The following is a 21,390-nucleotide window of genomic DNA, read 5'->3' on the forward strand; positions in this document are numbered from 1 at the left end:
GCTACAGGTGCTAATCACCTAAGCCAGCGAGCAGCCTTTTACCCTGAGAAAAAGCAAGGAAGGTTTTAGGATATTTTTAGACGTTATCATCAGCGTTTCAGTACAGTTAGAGAACTAGAACACCGAGGCCCTCAGACTTCAAAGCCACACCAGAGTCCTACTCTGTGCACTTTACCACTACCCTCTCCAGGCCCAGAGGCTCCAGTCAACCCTGACTGGAGGTAGCAACAACATAGGGACTGAAGCCCTAAACCTTCTGCTTCCTGCCCTCAGAGAAAGAGTGACCACCCACCCACCTCATGCTCCTGCTTCCTCACTCTCTGTCAGTACGGATTGTAAATCCACAATCCAGTGATATTAGAGTATTTTTATAAGCATGTGATTTTTCTCTATGTATTTGAATCTTCTACAGTTCATTTCATTAATATTTTAATTTTCTGTGTGCAGATACTTTTTACCTCTGTGCCTTACTTATTGCTAGGTAATTTGTTTTATGATACAGTAATAAATGGAATTGTTTTCTTAGTTTCTCTCTTTTCCTTGTTCCATTAATCTATTTATGTAACTGTTCTGATTGTGTTCATTAAAACTCATTATTTTATACATCGGGTAGAGTAACCTCACGTTTAGTTTTAATTATTGTCTGTATTCCAAGGACCAATTTTCAGCCCGTCTACAGTTTTGAAGATTAAACCATTTTGTTAGAGGCTGCATTCACACATTATTAGTAGAAGTAGAAATAAAGTCTTAAATCTTTCTGCTTATTCTATTGGATGCAGTGTTAGAAACGACACAACTTTTAGGTCTAACTTAGATAGGAACCTTTTGTTCCTATCAATGTCAAAGCCCTTGAGTTTAGATAAAAAGAATCCATCCAAGTTTCCTCTGCAAATCCTAATCATACAGGATTAGAAACTATTTTCCTAGAATCTTTTGCAAGCTTGAGCTTTAAGGAAGTTTGCAAACTTACGGCAGTAAATATTTATAATCTTTTGGTTGTAAAAAATCATATATTTTCAGTCTGCGTGGCTCTGAAGGTTCTCTAACAGCGTGTGCTTTCCGTGCTGTTAGGAAAGCACCTTCTCACACTGAGTTTCTAGGTCCATAAGGTTTTCTGGGTCTAAGTGTTCTTCTCTTAGTAGCAGGTCATAAATTTCTTGAGCGTTCTTTATTCTTCTTCAAAGCTCTCCTCTTTTGGCTTAATGTGTTGCTGAAGCTAACCAGTGTTAGTTTAGTTTTATTTTTTTTAACTTTTATTATTTTTACAATCCAATCGTTACTCCCGTCCTGGTCTGCCCTCCTACAGTTTCTCATCCCATTCCTCCTGCCAGTCTCCAAAAGGATGACCCTACCGGCCTTGCCAGGCCTTCCCACTCCCTGTGGCCTCGAGTCTCTTGAAGTCTTAGGCAAGTCTTCTCCCACTGAGGCCAGACCAGGCAGTCCTCTGCTATATATGTGCTGGGGGCCTCATATCGGCTGCCTGGTTGGTGGCTCAGTGTCTGAGAGATAGCAGGGGCCCAGGGTTATTGAGACTTCTGGTCTCCCTGTGGGGTTCCCTCCTCCTCAGCTTCTTCTAGCCTTTCTTACTGATTAAGTTTGTCGCTTCCAAGACTTCTGTTTAGTGACTTCTTTCTCTTTGTGAAAATTCTCATGAATTATTTTCTTAATTTTACTAAATTCTCCTGTATCTCATTGACTTCTCCTGGAGTATTTTGAATTCTCCTTTAGGAATTTAATAGAGTCCCTTGACATTGGGCTGCATTTTTGGCTGTTTTATTCTTTTTTCATTGCTATGACAAAGTAATTGAGTTAAGTTACTTATAAAGAGGAAATATTTATTTTAGCACACAGCTTCAGATGCTTCAGTCCACAATTAGTTTTGTTGTCTCAGGCCGTGAAGCTGGGTGATAAATCAAGATAAGTAGCTATCGTAAATGGCACTGTTCAAGTCATGGAAAGCGAAAGGCAGACGTAAGAGTCTCATCATCCCACATGACCTGACTTTGTTGATACTGTGTCTAGGAATATATACAGTTCTTCTAGACTATCATATGTTTGCTTCATAAATGTTCACAGCAGTCTTTTATAACCCTTTACAAGTTTTTCGGGGGGTCATTTGTGGCATTTTCTATTTTACTTATAATTTTATTGGCATTCATTCTTATTTGTTTTATAGTCTGCCCTAACTTTCTTTTTTCTTCGATTATACTCTAGGGATGCCCTTGCTTTGATCCAAGAGAACATAAGAGCTTTCATTGCTGTGAAGACTTGGCCCTGGATGGGGCTCTTCTTCAAGGTCAAGCCCCTTGCTAAGTCTGTGGGAGCCGGAGAAGAGATAGCTGGCCTGAAGGAGGAGTGTGCACAGCTACAAAAATCTTTGGAGACTTCAGAATCCCAGAGGGAGGAGCTGAAAACAAAGCAAGTCTCCCTTGTCCAAGAAAGGAATGATCTACTTCTTCAGCTGCAGGCCGTGAGTGCTGCCCACCCCTTCCTTATAGCTAGCTTTCAATCTGGCTAAGTAGTTCCATCCACACTGCCGACTTAAGAAAAATATCAGAAGCATGCACTAGCTTTTCCAAAAAAACACTGTTAAGTGTTTATTTAAACAGACACTGTGGAAACACATAAACAAAAACTTTGTATCAAAACGAAGTGATTTTATTGGTAGTACGTCTTACAAAACGAGTAAAACTGGGCTGGGGAGAGGCTCAGTTGATAAAGCACTAGTCCCAAGTATGAGGATAGGGGTTTATACATCTATAGCCTATGAAAAAGCTTAGCAAGTAGAGTGGCCACCAGTATCTTCAGAATAAATTCAGAACACTGAGATGGGAGATCCCTCTGGCAAATTGTCTAGTTATTTTAACTGATTTATGATCTCTCGGTTCAACTGAGAGACCCTGCCTTAATTGTTAAGGCAAAGAACCATCCAGAAATTAGCACCTAATATTAGCTCCTGACCTCCACATATGTGTATGTATATGTGCATGCATGTATATGTGTCTACTACACTGATAAATACATGAAAACCAAGAAGAAAGAGGAAGAGAAGAAAACATGTCGGGGCTGGAGAGATGGCTCAGAGGTTACGAGCACTGACTGCTCTTCCAGAGGTCCTGAGTTCAAATCCCAGCAACCACATGGTGGCTCACAACCATCTGTAATGCTCATATAAAAATAAATAAATAAATCTTAAAAAAGAAAAAGAAAACATGTCAAATTACCAATGGGTGTTTTGTGTATAATATCATATGGGGCCAGGAAGACCTAGATCTTTGATTCTGAAAGAGTCTTTCTTACTCAGTGACTCAGGTTGACCTGGAACTTACTATGCAACACAAGGTGGCCTTGAATTCATGGCATTCCTCCTACATCGACCTTCTGAGTCCAAGGTTACAGAAATGAACCATCACATCCTACTCTTGTTCTGGATCTTAACTGACAGTGACTCATTAGCAAGTCAGTAAATTGGACTTTAGTAGGTTGCACAGAAGCCTAACATATATATTCTGCATAATACAACTTCTATTTCCTCAATTTTCTCTTCCTGCTTCCTCCCCTATAGCTCCAGTCATTACTAATGAGTTGAGTTCTTTGAAGATCCTTCTCAGCCTTGATGTAGTAACAAACACAGCCGTGAGGAGAAAATGAAGTGAAGATACTAAGGCCTTATTCTCGGATATTGTAATTAAGTAGAGGATACGTGAATCTAGAGAACCTGCATATATGATCTTGATTTCGCCAGGGCTAAGAACCACTATTTGAAAGAGGCCATGCGCATTCCTGCTGAGGTTTCTTCTCCTCCAGTAACACGTACACTTGAGTTCCTAAATTCCCATTCTGGGCACACCAGTCTTCACTTTTAATCTGACACATATCTACAATTTCCAGCCCCCTCCCACATTCTTTCTCTATAGTCCTTTGGGTTACCGTGATCCCAAATACCCTCAAGAGCAGGGATACAATTTTACTTTTATTAAGCTTTCTGCAAAACACGATACTAGGTTGAATAATCCTCGGTTCGAATACAATTATGTGTAGTTTGTTTTGAAGTTCTTGCTACTTAAATCTACTGAAAACAAAACTGACTGAAAACAAATATAAATATTTACTTTCAGAAAGAGACAATTTATTACTTTGTTTGGGGATGTTATTTTCCAATGTAGTCAATAGGCTTTATCATAAGTAACACTTTATATCAAGACTGACATTTCTGAAATGTATTAAGCAGAGCGGTTATTCTAGAACTTTATTGCACGCCAGCCACTTTTATTAACAATAAGAAAACCTGGTTCCCATTCCAAATCTACTTGTTGATCTGTACTTTTAAGAAAAAAATGGCACTTTGTATCAGTTTTAGAAGAGACCTTATATATCTCCTAATTTTCCATTGCTGTGATAGAATACCTCTGACCAAGAGAAACTCTGGGGGGAAAAAGGTCCATTTTGGCTTACAGTTCCAGGGAGGAATAAAGTTCATCACTTCAGGGAAAGCAAATAGGAGCGCGAGGCAGTCTTAGCACCCAGGATGTTGGCTGATCACATTTTATCCACACACTATAAGCAGGAAGACAAGGCAGGAGCTGGAAGCCATACACTAAACCCCCAAAGTCTCTAGACATACTTTTGCTTCCTAAAGGTTCCACAGCCTTCCCAAACAAGACCATTAGCTAGGGACCAAGTGTTTGAACACATGAGCCTATGAGAGACATTACTCTTCCAAACCACATACCTAGCCTTCAGTTCCTATCTTAGAGGTCTAAAATGGTCTGTGACACTCGGGGAAAAGGGAGCTTGTGTAAGGGAGTAGTGAGCACAGAGTTGAGAAACATTTTAAAGGCCATAGTGGGTGACACTGAAAACATATGGAAGGAAATTCCAGAGAAACCACATGAGTCTGTTTGAGGTCATGTCATAACTGAAAATATGTGTTGAAACCTCTATGAGATATTTTATCATCATTTATTTTTTTAAAGGTACAGATAAATAAAATGGTACAAAAGGACAAAGGTATTTTTAATCCATTACTTAGACTACAACACAACTAAGGCAACAATGTACTAATTTACAGTGGTTCCATGTGAGAGAATATGAACAGAAGAAAAGGTCTCCGACATGCTAAACCGCCATGAAATTGCCAAGGCGCCCCTTCCCTATCCTTAGTGAAGGGAGAAGTAATGGTCAGTTGACCGTCCTCCTTCAGTGTTGAGTGTTAGGGTCCGTTCACAGACTGGATGGACAGTAGAAAATAGCTGTTCTTCTTGTCAGCCTGAGGTGGGAAGACCAGATGTTCTCAATATTTCCCAAACACTGGAAGCTTCTCTGTTTGTTTTGACATTTACTAAGTACCCTGGTAATGCTTTCTAAATTGGCCCCATGCTTTGAATCTTCAGCAAAGTTTTAAGTTTATTATTTTCTCTCTCTCCATATGTCTGCTTTGAGCTCTATTTGTTTAGATGGAGTTGTTAAGAGAGGAGTTACAAAGAATTAAAAAAAAAACTAGATTTCTATCTGTATGCTGCTTTTTAATCTTCTTAACTGACATAACTTGGGTGTTGTAAATGAATAGTTAATAAATTTCCAAAACTGTCATCTCAGTTAAGATGCATGGGAAGTCTGAAGATGAAATATGAAGCTCATGGTAGTGGCTTACTTTAACTATATTTAGATACCCAAGATAATTCACTTAGGAATAGAAAAATGTTTCTTTTAACTTAGTTTTAGGGGTTCCAGTCAATGCTCAGAAGACCTATTGCCTCTGGGCTTCTGCTGGGGGGTTTGGGTGAAAGTGTCAGGGAGCTCAAGTAAAACAGTGAAACAAAAGACAAAGGAAGAAATGGGCTTATTGATTGCTCTCAGGAGAATGGCCTTGGTGACCCAAGTGTCTTTCATTAGACTCTACCTAAAGTTCTAGCTAATAGCTCCTACCTAGCTTACATCTCTATTGCTGTGAAAAACACCAACCAAAAGCAACTTGGGGGAGTGAAGGTTTTTTCTTCAGAGTACTCAGAAGTCTTTCTGGCCCAGAGCTTCAAATTCTGTCCATAATCCTTTTCCCCCAAAACATGATCAGGTCTATCACAGCAAGACCAAACTCCAGATACCAGCCTTGCTTCTGGTTTGCTTTTTTGTGGCAATAATGAAACATTGAGGCAAATCAACTTGAGGAAGGAGAATTTATTGTGTCTTAGAGGAAAGAGCCCATCAGCAAGGGAGTCAAGGCTGGAGGTAAAGGTGAGATAGAACTAAAGCCAAAAGCATGGAGGAATGCTGCCATGTGCTTGCTCTCATCCTCAACTACTTTCACAGTATCCCATTAAACACATTAGTTATTTACCTATTCATCTATAATTTATTATATGTTATGAGTGATATATATATGTATATATATAACACATGCATGTGATGAACATATATATATATGTTCACCACATGCATGTCTGGTGCTCATGAAGTCAAGACGAGAGCATTGGATCCCCTGGTATTGGAGTTAGAGCCAGTTGTGAGCTGTCATGTGGGCTCTGAAAACTGAATGTGGGTCATCTGCAAGAACAGATGTCTACTCCTCCCGGGTCTTACAATAGTTTCTCCCTCTTTCCCTTAATGATCCCTAAACCTTGGGAGGAGTGTGATAAAGATGTTCCATTTATAGATGAGCCCTTCAGTCTCTTACAAATTGTAGGTGTCTGCATTAACACATACAGCAAGAAGGAATTTCTCTAATGAAGGCCGAGAGGGGCATTAGTTTATGGGTACAAAGAATTTAGGGGAAAGTTTGTGACTATATTCATTTAGCGAAATAACAATACTAGGCTCTCCCTTGGTGCCTATGATCTGGCCAGCAACAGGTGTTTGGCCTAGTTAATGACACCAGGTAGGGGTTCCATCTTGTGGAATGGGCTTTAAATCCAATCAGAAACTGGTTGGTTTTTCCCATAGTATTTGGGCCAGTGTTGTACCATTTGGCTACAGCTTTCCAAACCAGTGACTCTTAGTGGTCTTACAGCTGGGCAAGAGTGTAGATGACATTTCTTTCTGTAGTAGTATTCATAGAACCTTCCAGCAGCCTTTCATCTTTACTTGATATACAACATAGGAATAATAGAAAACAGTGGTATTTGGTGACAGTACATATGAGAGTATAAAAAAAATAAGCAGAACTTATGTCCTATGTGCATAATTTGTGAAATTTGCTGCTGGCAGAATCACTGAAGCAGAAATTCTAGTTGGAATTAATAGTAAAAGTTAATGACTTGTTAATAAATTTATGAGTTCTAAATTTAACCTATGCATAAAAATGTATTGCTTAGCCCAGTTTATAGAAATGTATACTAAACAAAATACATCAGAGCATTTATAATGTTATAAATATTACATTGTGCAATATCTCTTACATAATATTCTAAGCAGTTGTCAGTCAATGGGCCCACACCAGTACTTCTAGGTACTTGATTTAAATAGCATACTTTTTGCTTTTGGAAGCATGCCGATTCTCTTAGGCCACCAGGTTTCTATTAAGTGCCTTAGAAGAGCTCACTTATTCTACTAGATAGGCTCGAAATTTAAAAGCCTCTTCCAAACACAAACAACATCTCTACTTTTCAACAACAGGGTTAGGAACCTGGAAATGTTATTTCAGCTGCCCATGAAAGGTAGGTAAAAGTCCTGGGCAGAGGGCAGGCAATTATCTCCTTACTGTGTTAAGCAGCACTGTCGCCCAGCTAATGAATGATTCCTATTTGCTGGCAACAATTTTCTCCTCATCCCTGGTGGCAGGAACAAGAAACCCTGGCAAATTCTGAAGAGCTGTGTGAATCACTGATTAAATCCAAGATAGAACTGGAAGCCAAAATCAAGGAGCTCTCCAGGCAGGTGGAGGAAGAAGAGGAGATAAATTCTGAGCTGACTGCCAGGGGCCGGAAACTGGAAGATGAATGTTCTGAGTTGAAGAAGGAAATCTATGACCTGGAAGCAATATTGGCGAAGTCAGAGAAGGCGAAGTGTGCCGCGGAGCACAAGGTACTCGTCTGTGGTGTTAGGAAGACTTGGTTCTTTGGAACCACAAGTGTCCTGTTTATTACCACAGTGGCCTGCAAACTTATAGTGATAGGATCCAAGATCATCAAAAAGGAAAGGGTCTGATGAATTGTATTGTTCCTACTCAGACTTCCGCTTTGAATGCATGGGACCCCTTTAATGTACTGAATGAACTATTATTATTGCACCTAAATGCAATAGTGAGAACTGTTTTCATTGGGTCTCTGAGCATCACGTTTGGAATGGGAATGAAAAGAGCAGCCTTTGCTAAAAGGTAATGTGGGATATTTCTAAATCCCCAGCTTTAGCAATGACTCTGAGTCTGGCCTTGAAGCCACCTGCTTAATTCCAGTTAAAGACTCTGGCTTTTCGCCTTAGCTATGGACTTTAGTTTGTGTGTCTACACATGGGGACTGATTAGTGAGGAGTCTGAGTGAAACCTTTGACAAGTAGCTAATCTCCAAGATGAAACTGTCCTTTGCAGATGATTCCACATTCGGTTTTGTATTGCTTCCCATTGGGGAAGCAAACTTTTACCTTCACACGTACTGTTTGCTGGAACTTTTCTTGAACTGCTACACTGTGGGGACACTGAGGCATGAGGTGTCTGCCCATGTTCCCCCAGATCCTCAACAGAACTTTAAATTATCACTAATGATATCATTATTATACAGACATAAACTCCAAAATAATTTACAAGTTGTGGTTTGGTGACCAGAATATTCTACTTCCTGATCATGGTAGATTAAGGATTCACTTAGTTTTGTGGGAAAAATTGAATTTAGACATTTGTACATGGTATTGATGACATCAAATATTCCATGAGTATTTTGAGATATATGAGAGAGAGAGAGAAAGAGAGAGAGAGAGAGAGAGAGAGAGAGAGAGAGAGAGAGAGAGAGAGAGAGAGAGAGATGTCCGTGGTGCTACACCAGCTTTCCAGGGCTGGCTCTAAGGAAGCCAGATTTGCTGTCTTCCCGCAGGTGAGGAACCTGACTGAGGAGGTGCAGTCTCTACATGAGGACGTCAGTAAACTCACCAGAGCCGTGCAGGCTGCTCAGGAGGCCCAGCAGCAGACCCAGGAGCATCTGCACATGGAGGAGGAGAAACTCAGCAACGTGAGCAAAGCAAATCAGAAGCTCAGCCAGCAAGTTGATGCGGTGAGCAGCAGGGGCCTGTCTGTCAGTCTGTCAGTCTGTCAGTCTGTCTCCACACATGTGTTACATATGTGCACTGATCAGCAGTGGTCTGTCTCTTTCCACACATATGTTATATACGTGCAGTGACCAGCAGTAGGCTGTCTGTCTGTCTCTCTCTATATGTTACATACATGTAGTGATCAGCAGTAGGCTGTCTCTCTGTCTCCATATATATGTTACATACATGCGTGAACAGCAGTGGGCTGGTCAGCAGTCTGTCTTTATACATAGGCATCTCTAATTTTTACTTAGGTAATTTATCCTAAGAGTTGCATGAAAACTCAGTAACACAATGAACTTTTATTATTTACCAATAGAGTACTGTTTTATTCTTTCTATCTATTATTTGTTTGTTTATTTTTTTTCATAACCCAGTATGTCTAGAAACTCATTCTATAGACCAGGTTAGTCTCAAACCCAGAGATCTCTCTGTCTCTGCCTTCCAAGTGCTGTGATTAAAGGCATGTGCCACCATGCATAGATGATAGATGTTTTGTTTTATTTTACACACACGCGCACACACACACACACACACACACACAGTGAGGTTAAGCATACTTAAATGCAGGCTTAGCTAATTTCTGGAAAACTAGAAAAAACATTGAAGTAATTAATAAAAAGTAATGTCTTCCATTGATTGTTTCTTCCCCAGTGTTCTTGGGAAGTTTACTATGTTTAATTGTGTGTGTGTGTGTGTGTGTGTGTGTGTGTGTGTGTGTGTGTGTCTATGTGGAGCATGCTAAATTTATGTAGATTCCACCAAGGACCAGAAAATGGTATCAAACCCCTGTAGCTAGAATTACAGGCGGATTTTAACCACCACACATGGTGTTGTAAATTGAACTCAAGTCTTATGGAAGAATAGAAAATGTTCTTAATCACTAAGCCACCTCTCCAGCCTGAGTAAAAGTGGTGGTTGGTTAAAGACCATGTTGTCTTCATGAGTGTGCTGAGGCTAATTTTCTATAAAAAAGGTTATAAGTCCAAGTAGTCTTCTGTGATACATTCTTGAAACATTCTTGTCAGACTCCAAAGGAGATGTGTTCTGCCAAGTACTCCACAAAATTAGAAGTTTAGGCCAGTTTTTTAAATTTATTTTTTATTTTTCTCTCATACATTACATCCTGGCTACAGCTACCCCTTCCTCTATTTCCCCACACACATCCTCTCTGCCCCATATTAACTCCTCCATTGAAAGGAAGGAAGAAAGAAAAAGAGCGGTCCTCCCACGGATATCCACCTAACATGGCCTAACAAGAGACAATAAGACTGGCAAAATCCTCTTATCATGGCTGGCCATGGCAGCCCAAAGGAAGAAAAGGGTCCTAAGCACAAACAAAATAGTCAGAAACATTCCTCACTCCATTGTTGGAGCCCCACAGGAACTCCAAGTTGAACAATCATGAGGTACATGCAGAAGACCTAGCTCAGACCCATGGAGGGTCAATGTTCGTTGCTTTAGTTTCTGTGAGAATCTATGACCCCTGTTTAGTTGTTTCTGGGGGTCATGTTCTCATGGTGTCCTTGTCTACTCTGGCTCCTACAATCCTTCCTCTCCCTCTGCTGACTCCACCTCATATTTGGCTTTGGGTCTCTTTATCTGCTCTCATCAGTTGCTGGGTGACGTATATATCCACAGTTCTTCCTCTACCCACGATGACAGAGTATATGCAACCATTCTCTCACTAATTTGTATAGCTTGGTTTCTACAAAACTGCTGACAAGAATCGTTTGGCTTTTATATTCATCTACTTTTTCTCTATCCCTTGTTACTTGTTTTTTTTTTTTGTTGTTGTTGTTCTATTTCTGTTTTTCCCGTTTCACATAACCTTAATGTAAGAAATTACAGGTATTTGTGTGTGCACATGAACAAATGCATGCATACTCTTTGGTAGCCCAGTCCATTTCAGTTGCTTTAGTGCACTTATATAGACTTCAGACTCATCAACAACAGTGATGTTACCCACACTTCTGGAGACTCAGAGCACTGAAATCAAAACACAGGCAGATGTTACGTCGGGTGAAGACATACTCTTTTGTTCAGAAATGACTTCGTTTTGCCTTGTCCTTACATGATGTCAGTTATGATGAACTATACTTAGATATTTTCTATTAGAGCTCTGTCCTTTTGAATTATATACTCCAAAGGACATTTTCTCCTTTGCTATCACTTTGGACTTTAGGATTTTATCATATTCTAGGGAACACATACGTCTATTTTTATAACACCTGTAATTTGTCTACTTTTGGTTTTCATTTTAACACATACCTTCAAGAAGCAGCCCTTTCAGCATACCTTGAATTTCACATATTTTTACTAGTTATGAGAAACTGTTAAAACCTACCAACAAACAGAGGATAGTACTTTGATTCCTAGCCTCCTACTAAACCAGCTTTTCTAGCACTGTTATCAACATGAACCGAGACAGTTGGAATGTGCCGAGAAGTTTTGTAGAATGTCAGAATATGACAAATGCTATAGACTAAATGAAGGCAGGAAGTATAAAAGGAGGTGGGGCAAAGTATCATGCTATATGAGTCTTAGGTAGGCTGCGAATACTCATGGATACTTACACGGAGACTCACTGCTTGCTGTAGCTCTAGAAAGCAGAACATTTGGGTTTTGAAGACGCACCTGTGACTAAATGGGACTCATCCACCTAGGAAGTGTACTGACACGTGAAAATGTGAGATACCTTTCACAGGAAGCAATCAAATGGGCAAACTGGCCACTCACTATTGGTTGCCATTCTAGGACGGACCTTATCTATAGTCTGTAGAGCTTTCACCCATTATTGATTTCTCAATTTTCTTTGTAACCTACTGATGTGTGTAATTTTTACTTAACTCCTTAACCTTTTAAAATAAGGTTGATTGAGTGATTTATTTGATTTTTGTGTTCTGGTGGTGCACATCCATGCATAGTACACAAGTAGATGTCAGATTATAATTTGAGAGTTGATTCTTTCTTTCTAGCACATGGATCCTGGGGGTCAAACTCAGGTCTTTAGATTTGTCTCAGCAGACTTCGCTGAGCCCTGTTTGGACCCCCCAAAACGCTTCTATGCACCATTTGCAAAATTTGTTCTTCCACTTTTCCGAATGTGGTTAATGTAAACACCTGCTATAAATATAAACTCTGCCTTCCATTTGATTAAACAGTCTTTCTTTCTGTCAGTTGGAAGGAGACCTTGAACGGGAGAGGAAAGCCAGAATGAAGTGTGAGAGGGAGAAGCACAAGCTGGAGGGCGAGTTAAAGCTGAACCAGGAGGGTGCTGAGAACCTGGAGAGCAGCCGGCAACAGCTGATAGAGCAGCTGAGGAAGTGAGCACCTTTCAACTAACTACCAAGGGATTCTGGGAAAATCTCAACACTGGGAGGAGCAGGGCTCTCATTTCCTTTAGCAGCAGGTTTCTAGGTCAGAGCCAGATATCTCAAGACCCAAGACAGCGACTAGAAGCTTGCAAAGTGGAGTGTTTTTATTTGATGGGCTCTATTATACAGTAGCAAAAATAGAGTAAAGACATAATCTATAAGATATAACAGTGCAGGGGAATATGGGGGAGCAATAAGGAGGATGTATACGGGGGGAATGCCCGTATGGGGGAGGGGGAGGGGCAGGGGAGGGGGTGGGAGCTTATGCACAGGAAACCAGGAAGGGGAATAACCTTTGAAATGTAAGTAAAGAAATATATCTAATAAAAAATTTAAAAAGAAGATATAACAGAAAGAATCCACCTAGACGATGAGAATTTTGGAAGGTATAAGGTATATGAGAGGGGAATTATGGATATCCAGGTCTACAAAAAGTGGTTGGTTTCTTTTACTTGTGATAAGGCCAGTGGTAACATGAACATGCCAAAATCCTAACTGTCATGTGAAGTCTAGAAAGCTGTGTGTCACTTAAATAATATCACCTTTCTTTGTCATATACACCATTATTATTTATGTTGGGTCTTTATTTGTAAAATATGTAAATATTGATTCTTAAAACCTAAAATTATAATCACATGAAGTGATAAAAATTATGGAAAATTTCGGTAAATTCCCTTGAATTCTTTGTGCCACATGGAACTGATGAGAAAATGGCTTCCTGTTTATATCTGTTGGTTGGTGAAATATATTTTAACACTTTGTATCTTTTGTTTCCTAGCCTTTTTTTTTTGGATAATGCTTAAAGTTTTAGATTCTCTTAAAGTTTTAGATTCTACCAAAGAAGAGGGAAAAGGCAAGTTTAAAATACAAGGTTAAAGAATCTATCAAACATAGTTAGACATAGATAGAGAACATATCAAAATCAGGGTTTATAGTTTGAAAAATAGTCAGGCAAGCAGCTTGAGTTTCTGGCTTTGTTTGCATGTGTGCCTTGATCTCAAGCCTGCTCTTGGTGAAACCTGACTAATTCTTTATTCCTAATTTATTACACTTGACATGTGTCTGGGATAACCTTAAGAGTTTAATTGAACAGTATGCTAGAAGATGATGACAGGGTTCTCTTTGCTGTCTGTGTTGAAAATTATGTCAGTTTGGCAAAGTGAAGATTATGCTCTATGCCTTTGTAGGCTGTAGGCCAGAGTTTGAAAATGTTTAATTTGTGTCATAGACTTATAAAGCAATCTCTGTGAAGGACCATGTAGAAGCATGCCCCTTACATTATGTAGCTCTGGTTATGCTATATATTTGTACATAAAATTCATTCAATATTACAGATTTTACAGTAAAGAAAAGGAAAGTATTTCTAGTATTACACAGATGTGTGCATGCATGCGTGTGTGCATATGTGTGCACATGCGCACGCACACAGACACACACACACACACAGACACACACACACATTTGTTGAGTACCTAGAAAAAAGTTCAGAAAGATACACATGAAACATGTGATCATGGTTTGTAGAAAGAGCCCAGGATTTATGTAATACTCATGAAGACTTCAGTTGTAGATGTAATGGTTAGATTTTTACACCAGGAATTAGTATGTTATTTCATAATTTTAAAGTATATAAATATGTATTATTATTCTGACAGATTACCTTTGTCACATTTTTTGAAACAGGAAAGAATTTGAAATGGGTCAGATGAATTCGAAAGTGGAGAATGAGAAGAACCTGGTGTCTCAGCTTCAGAAGATGGTGAAAGAGCTCCAGGTAGCCAGTTATAAGACATCTCTGTACATACATCAGCATTTAGATCCATGAATGCTGGCACTCCACAACCCATACCCTTAGCCAGCTATAGACAGAGGGAGTAAAGAGTAGCAATTAAGAAGGCAAATTGAATCCTACCAATGTATGACCCTGGAGGGATAATTACCTTTTAAGCTTAAATTCCTTTCTACTAAGAATAATAACAAGTAGGCTGTTCTGTGAACTTTTGTTATGGACTATACTTTGTGCTAAATTCCGACCACATAATTTTTAACACATTAATCTTAACACCATTGAGTTCAAATTATTAAATCCAACAAGATATTTACATGAGAAAAACAGTAGATGACCCATTGTGCCATTAGTTTAGTGTTTTAACTTTTATGGTTAGAAAGCAATTAATGTAAAATTCAGTAGATTATGTAGCTATTCATAAACCAAAAGCATTATTTGATAATGGATAGCAACTTGGAAGTTTTAGACTAAGTGGTTGTTTTACACTACATCACCATGTTATAAGGCAATTAAAAAACACTGTTATGGCTATACACATATGCGTCCATGATGTTACATATATATCCATATAAATGTTTTTATGTTGCATTAACATCTCAATAATGCTTCCTTTGCTGCTTATCATCTGGGATATTTTGAGCCTGATAAGAAGACCATTCTCATTGTGAATATGCTGTATTTTCAGAAACATTAAGCACCAAGCACCATAATTTCTGGGCATGTCTTCAAATGACACTTAACTTTACCCAAAATAAAATAAAATTCTCAATTCATCCAAAAGAAACATTTTTGTACCTTAACGACTCTCTGAAGTTTATTTATAAAGAAATGTTTCTGATGGTTTTGAGCCAAGCACAGTATTTTTTGAGATATTTCAAATTCAATAACCACTTAACAGGAGCTGCATTTACTTGTAGGTAGAAATTAAAGCTTTTTAAGTACTTCCCATGAGACACCTTGGATACAAAACCGGTAAATTACTTAGCTGGTACGACCTAGAGAAATAGCTTTCTCTAAGCCACTTTATTTAATGTAAAGAAAAACATTTTCTAAATAATCTTCTCCACTAACCTGAACCTAATTACCCAAGACATTATTAATGTACATCACTGCACTGGATACACTGGCTCTATGAAGGTTTCCAGAACGTTTTACCACTGCACTAGAAGGTCCAGAGTTCTGAGAAATTTATCAATACTTTTGTTTACTAATACCCCTGTCTGTAATAGTATCTTAGACCACTGAGACCACTGTCCCTTCACTTTAGTAGTTCCCATTCCTTCACCAATTCTAATTCATCACTGAGAATCTCCTACTTGGAATCTGAAAACTAAGAAGCCAACGGAGTAACTTGGCCTGACATGTGTGTAGGGTTGAGTAGATGCTGTTTCTTAAGGGCAAGTTGCTTAAATGGGTGTTTATTCTGTGGTCAGAATTTTGAAGTCTTTAGCTATTAAGATGGTTAAACAAATTCCAGATGGAAACATTTTTTGCATACATGAGTCACTATGTTATATTTTTGTAAGCCACCTTTAAAACTTGTTCTTGGCATATGAAAGAAGTTCTTTTAAAATGTTTCTTTTTATGAGAAACCTGTTTCTTTTTTATTGAAAATAGATTTTGTTTATCCAATATATTTTCCTCACAGTTTCCCTTCCCCCAAATCCTTCCGGATCCTTCTCACATACCTAGCACACCTTTCTTTTTTGAGAGGAGCTCTTTTAGTAAGAATCTTCCTCCATGTGCATAATTTAATGATGCTGGCGATAATGTAAGGCTGGGGGAATCTGGAAGTACTAAAAATGTAATTATGCTCCTTGTATTGATTTGGAGAAAAATCACTTCATTTCAAGGTGTTCAATTTCCTTTAGTTATATATTAGCAATGAAAAATGTCATGTTTGCTTTTTAAGATGAGACAAAAATTAATGTGATAACCTTGTTGCACAAAGAAATATGTTACAAGTAATTATTACATGTCAACATTATTTATTCCCGCAGACTCAAATATTAAATTTGAAGGAGGAGCTGGAAACTGAAAGGATCATTAGAGCCAAGGTGGAAAGAGAGAGAGGTGACCTCGCTCAAGACCTAGAAGATTTGAATGAGAGGCTGGAGGAGGCAGGGGGGACCAGTTTGGCTCAGATGGAGATAACTAGGCAACAGGAAGCAAGATTTCAGAAGCTTCGCCATGACATGGAAGAGACCACACGACACTTTGAGGCAACTTCTGTCTCTCTGAAAAAGAGACATGCAGAGAACCTGGCTGAGCTTGAGGGCCAGGTAGAACATTTACAGCAGGTCAGGCAAGTGCTGGAACAAGATAAGAGTGACCTGCAGCTTCAAGTGGATGACCTCCTGACACGTGTTGATCAGATGGCCAGAGCTAAGGTAGACACATCTAAACTTTCCTTACAGACATCGTGACACAGAAGTAGCAGAGGAGGGAAAGGCAGAGAAAAATCAGATTAATTGAAAATGTTTACTAATGGATAGTGTAAGTTTTTCCTTCGCAGTATTGAAGGGATTAAACATGCCTCCTTCACAGGATGATAGCCCCAGCCATCTTGGGATAGCTAAACTTTGAGACAGGGTCTCATCAAGTTGCCTAGGATGGACTGTAGCTCAGAAGGGCTTTGAAATTGCAACTGGCTTGAAGTCATGGTTGCCCGGGCAACTCTCCTAGCCATTACAAATTATAGAGAATCAAAATTTTCAGCTGTAGCTGTCCTGTCTGAACTTCAAAGCTCTTCAAAACACACTTTCAATTTAAGGTGGGATATATCAACATTTGCATAGTTCTTGTATTGTGGTCCTATATAGTTAATAACGTGTGGATGTCATCAAAGAGAGCATGTTGAATTGTTGGTCTGAGCCACGTATGGGATGGCAGGAGAGAAAAGCATTGGCATGCAGGCAACAGGCACGCAGAATATCCCCCAGCAGTGAGTCCTGAAGTCCAATATGCAATATAGGCTTCCTCTTTGAACTGCTGGCACTGGAGGTCTTCACATTTCTGGACTTGTAGATGAAGCAACAAATATGAAGGCAATGTAATAGCTATTCTAATTGGTCAAACAATGAAATATGCTTATATTCATGAACACGATGGTTCCTGAAAGGTAGCAAATATATAAATTAATGAAGAATTTGTGCATCTTTAGAAGCTGCTGAAAAGATCAGATAACTGCTTGTTGCAACTCAAATTGCAATAAAACATTCATGCTATTTTTTTCTCTCCAAGTGGGATGTGTATACAGCTAATCACCGCTCATTCCTTACATCCCTTCGACCTAACTTTATTTCCCCAGCCTTTTCTGGAAGTGTTCTCTTAAGTGGTTCTCTCAAAGATCCCTAATGGCCTTATTTTCAACAAATCGGCATATGTAAAACCAAGCCCACCACCTTCACCTGCAGTAGGGCATTCATTCCCTTTGTGCATTTCTGCCTCGGGCATCCAGTTCTTCCAACCAGCCTGGCTCTGTGCCTCAATCGCTTGCTTCTTCTGCCGTTCTTTGCTTTCCATGTCATGATTGCAACAAGTCAACGCTTCATTGTCTTTCTGCCCCACCCCAACCCCGCCCGATTCTCATGTTGGTCTCTCTTACCTTGCAGCTGGATATTATGGTTCCCTAAATTATTGTTTTTGTTTTAATATTTCACTATTCCAATCCATCCTATGCAGTATCTATATCATTCTTTTCTAAACTATGAATTTATGGAATTATACCTCCACTGGCAGATGAACACCACCTATCTGCTTTCAGAGTAAAACATGGATTCTGTTGCCACCAGTTCTAGATTTCATTAATTTGAGTTATTTTCATTTAAATATAAAGGTTTGTCTTTCACCAAAGATCAATTTTCTCATCATATTCTCTCTCTCTCTGTCTCTCTCTCTCTCTCTCTCTCCCCCCGTCTGTGTGCCTGTGTGTGTGTGTGTCTGTTTGTCTGTGTGTGTGTTCTCCCTCTGTCTCTCTGTCCTCTCTCTCTCTCTCTCTCTCTCTCTCTCTCCCTCTCCCTCTCCCTCTCTCCCTCTTTATTTTGTTTTCATTTTGTTTTGAGATGGGCTCTCATCATGTAACTGGCTGGCCTGAAACTCATTTACTCACTATGTAGACCAGGCCTTGAACTCATAGGGATCCACCTGCCTCAGCCTCCCAAGTACTTTGATTAAAAGTGTGTGCCACCTCACCCAGCCATCAGTTTTTCTTCATTAATTTCTTCTCTGGAATACTCAAATTCTTTTTTCTGTTTTAAAATCTTCCCTGTTCTAGAAATCTAGTCGCACTTTGGGGATCTTTCCTGCACTGTTGTAATTCAAAGTTTTTTAAACATTCTTAAAGGAAAAGCTTCCCTAAAGCAGAAACTAAGTCTTTTTTTAAATTTCAAATGTCATTCCCCCTTCTCAGTTTCCCCTCCTCTAGGCCCTTATCCCCTCTTCCCTCCCTGCTGCCTCTATGAGGGTGCTCCCCCACTCCTGCCTCAGTAGCCTTGTGTGAAACTAAGTCTTATTTTGTTCATATTTACAATGATTTGCACACTCTCTGCAGTCGCTGGCATTAGCATCCACATATGCCTTTTGCTCAAAGTGTCACATTTAGGCAGAAGAGATTTTCTTCATCTCCTAATTAGATGCACACAAGTACATGGCCACATTCTTTTGATGCTTTGACTAGTTTTGATAATACATATTGATTCTGGGGCTGACAAAATGGCTCTCTAGGTAAAGGTGCTTGCTGCCAATCCTGGTGACTTGAGTACAGTCTCTGGGGCCCACATACTGGAAGTAGAGAACTGACCTCCAAATGACCTCTGTGGCAGTTGTGCCTATGTGTGCCCACATGCCTGTGTGGGTACACAGGCATGTACACACACACATGCATGTACACACACTCACACATACATGTACACACACAATTTAAATTGTGTTCACTCTTAAAGGCATAAATATTATGCTAAACTTTTATCTGAGTTGTTTTCCTAAGTTATAATAGAAAGACTGGCATTGCTCAAAGGAAGCTAAAGCATTTTCAAATTCTGATAGAGAGCCCCGGGGCAATTGAGATGTGATAAAAAATTCTCACACAGCACCAGTTTCTGGGCTACCCTTCAACAAGATCTATGTCTAGCACCAGTTTCCAGGTTATTTCCCAACAAGCCTGCCCCTGACACTTCACTTCCTAGCAACCACCAATCAGGAGAAAAGCAGAAGTGAAGTTTATGGTTTGGCTCCCAGCACCAGCCAATTATGTTAAAGGCCATAATGCATCCCCAATGAGATGTGTACCACCCCCTTCTTGCCTCTATAAACGCTTTCCTAAAACTGTTCCCTCCCATTCTCCTGCATCAGAGACAGTGTTGCGGCTCAAGCTCCAGCTTGAATAAAGAGACCCTAATGCGATTGCATGAGGGGAGAAAAGGAGAATTAAGATGAACGTGCATCCCATTAGCTTCTTCTTTCTCCAAATCAAAATGTATTATTTGTCTTTAGGTTTTAATTGAAGTTCTTTTCAAGCTGTAATTCTTTTGCAAGCTATATTTCTGTGCATGCAACTATTAGATACACATCCATACGGTCTATTGCAAATCCTGATTATAAAGTTCTTTATTAATTAAAATACCACACTACTCACAGGTACCCAGCATGTGAAGCTGTGTCTAAAGGAAGCAGCTTTTTGTCTTCCCAGGTGGGTTGATAACTTGCAAGTAGGTACAGCTCAGCAATATGTCATCACAGGATGTCTCCTAAAATACTACCACACTGTGGCTCCTTTTCTTGCCTTTCCCTGTGAGGTATCATTCATTCATATATATATATATATGTATATATGAATATATACATATGTATATATGTGTATATATGTGTATATATACATATGTGTGTAATCATCTTTTACTCCTTTAAGACAGATATATAATGCAGTATACCTCAAGGTAGGACCAGAAGTGCATCTTACAACCCTCTATCCTCTTCTTAAAAGCATAATATCTTTCATACTCAGTAATATCTTATTTCTCACAAATCAGCACATATAAATCCAAATCCACCACCTCCTCCTGAAGCAGATGTTTCCCTTGGCACTTCTTTCTCTCTGGCACCTGCTTCTTTCCTGGTCCCTTATTTGGTTAGAGTCATTTCTCATTGGAGATTTAAAATAGTTTATATGGTAAAGCATTTATCTGGTCTTCTAAGTGACCCAGGCTTTGGACAGCCTGTATCAATTAGTACATCTAGTGATTTAATATTTAACATCACCTTTATGATTAGTTCTTCATATGATAGATGCCTAAGAATTCAATGTTTTATGTTTTCTTTCTAATTATATTCACACAGGTGATTTTAGTTCAAATCTGACACTTACCCTTCTGAATGTGGGCAGGATATTAAGCCTCTGGGATACTGTTTTCTTTCATAAAATAAAGCCGTCTTCAACTTCTGAGGGATATTGTGAGGAAAGAAACAATGCACCAACTGTAATTATCAAAATCACTTTTGAATATGGGAGGAAAATGTTCCACATTTAAAAGACATTTTGCAATAGCAGGTGACCCCCAAATGGTTACATTAATCATGATTCCATCTTCTTTCATTGTTTGTGGTGTGTGGATAATTAAACACATCTGGCATTTAACATTAATGCTGTGGCTACCCTTATGCTGGTGGTATTGTATGAGAATCTGGTCATTGATTCTCTACCAGACTTGGCTTCCCAACTACCAACAAGCCTGTGTGAGTATCCATAAGCTGTAACTTCAGGGTATTCTCTGTCAGCCCCCCAAATAGGCATGTGCTGGAATTCTTCTTATATTTTTCCTCCTCTTCCTCCTCCCCTTCTCCTCCTCTTCCTCTTCTCCCTCTTCTCCCCCCCTCTCTCCTCCCCCCCCCCCCTCCTCCTCTTCCTCCCCCCTTTCCCCCCCTCCTCCCCCTCCTCCTCCCCTCCTCCTCCTCCTGCTCCTCTTCTTCCTGCTTCTTTGTCTTTGCTAATCT

The 21,390-nt window shown here is 39.4% G+C and overlaps 1 protein-coding gene across 1 annotated transcript in view; it reads left to right on the plus strand.

The window, feature by feature from the left end:
• Myh15 (myosin heavy chain 15) overlaps window positions 1–21,390 on the plus strand; it is a 135,905-nt gene that overhangs the window by 58,341 nt on the left and 56,174 nt on the right. Inside the window, exons 22-27 of the mRNA XM_032899654.1 lie at window positions 2,215–2,470; window positions 7,777–8,019; window positions 9,021–9,197; window positions 12,415–12,560; window positions 14,295–14,385; window positions 16,401–16,790. Coding sequence (XP_032755545.1) covers window positions 2,215–2,470; window positions 7,777–8,019; window positions 9,021–9,197; window positions 12,415–12,560; window positions 14,295–14,385; window positions 16,401–16,790 — 1,303 coding nt within the window. The remainder of the gene's footprint in view (window positions 1–2,214; window positions 2,471–7,776; window positions 8,020–9,020; window positions 9,198–12,414; window positions 12,561–14,294; window positions 14,386–16,400; window positions 16,791–21,390) is intronic.

This window comes from Rattus rattus, chromosome 4 (genome assembly GCF_011064425.1).
Source record: "Rattus rattus isolate New Zealand chromosome 4, Rrattus_CSIRO_v1, whole genome shotgun sequence".
NCBI classification, from domain to species: domain Eukaryota; kingdom Metazoa; phylum Chordata; class Mammalia; order Rodentia; family Muridae; genus Rattus; species Rattus rattus.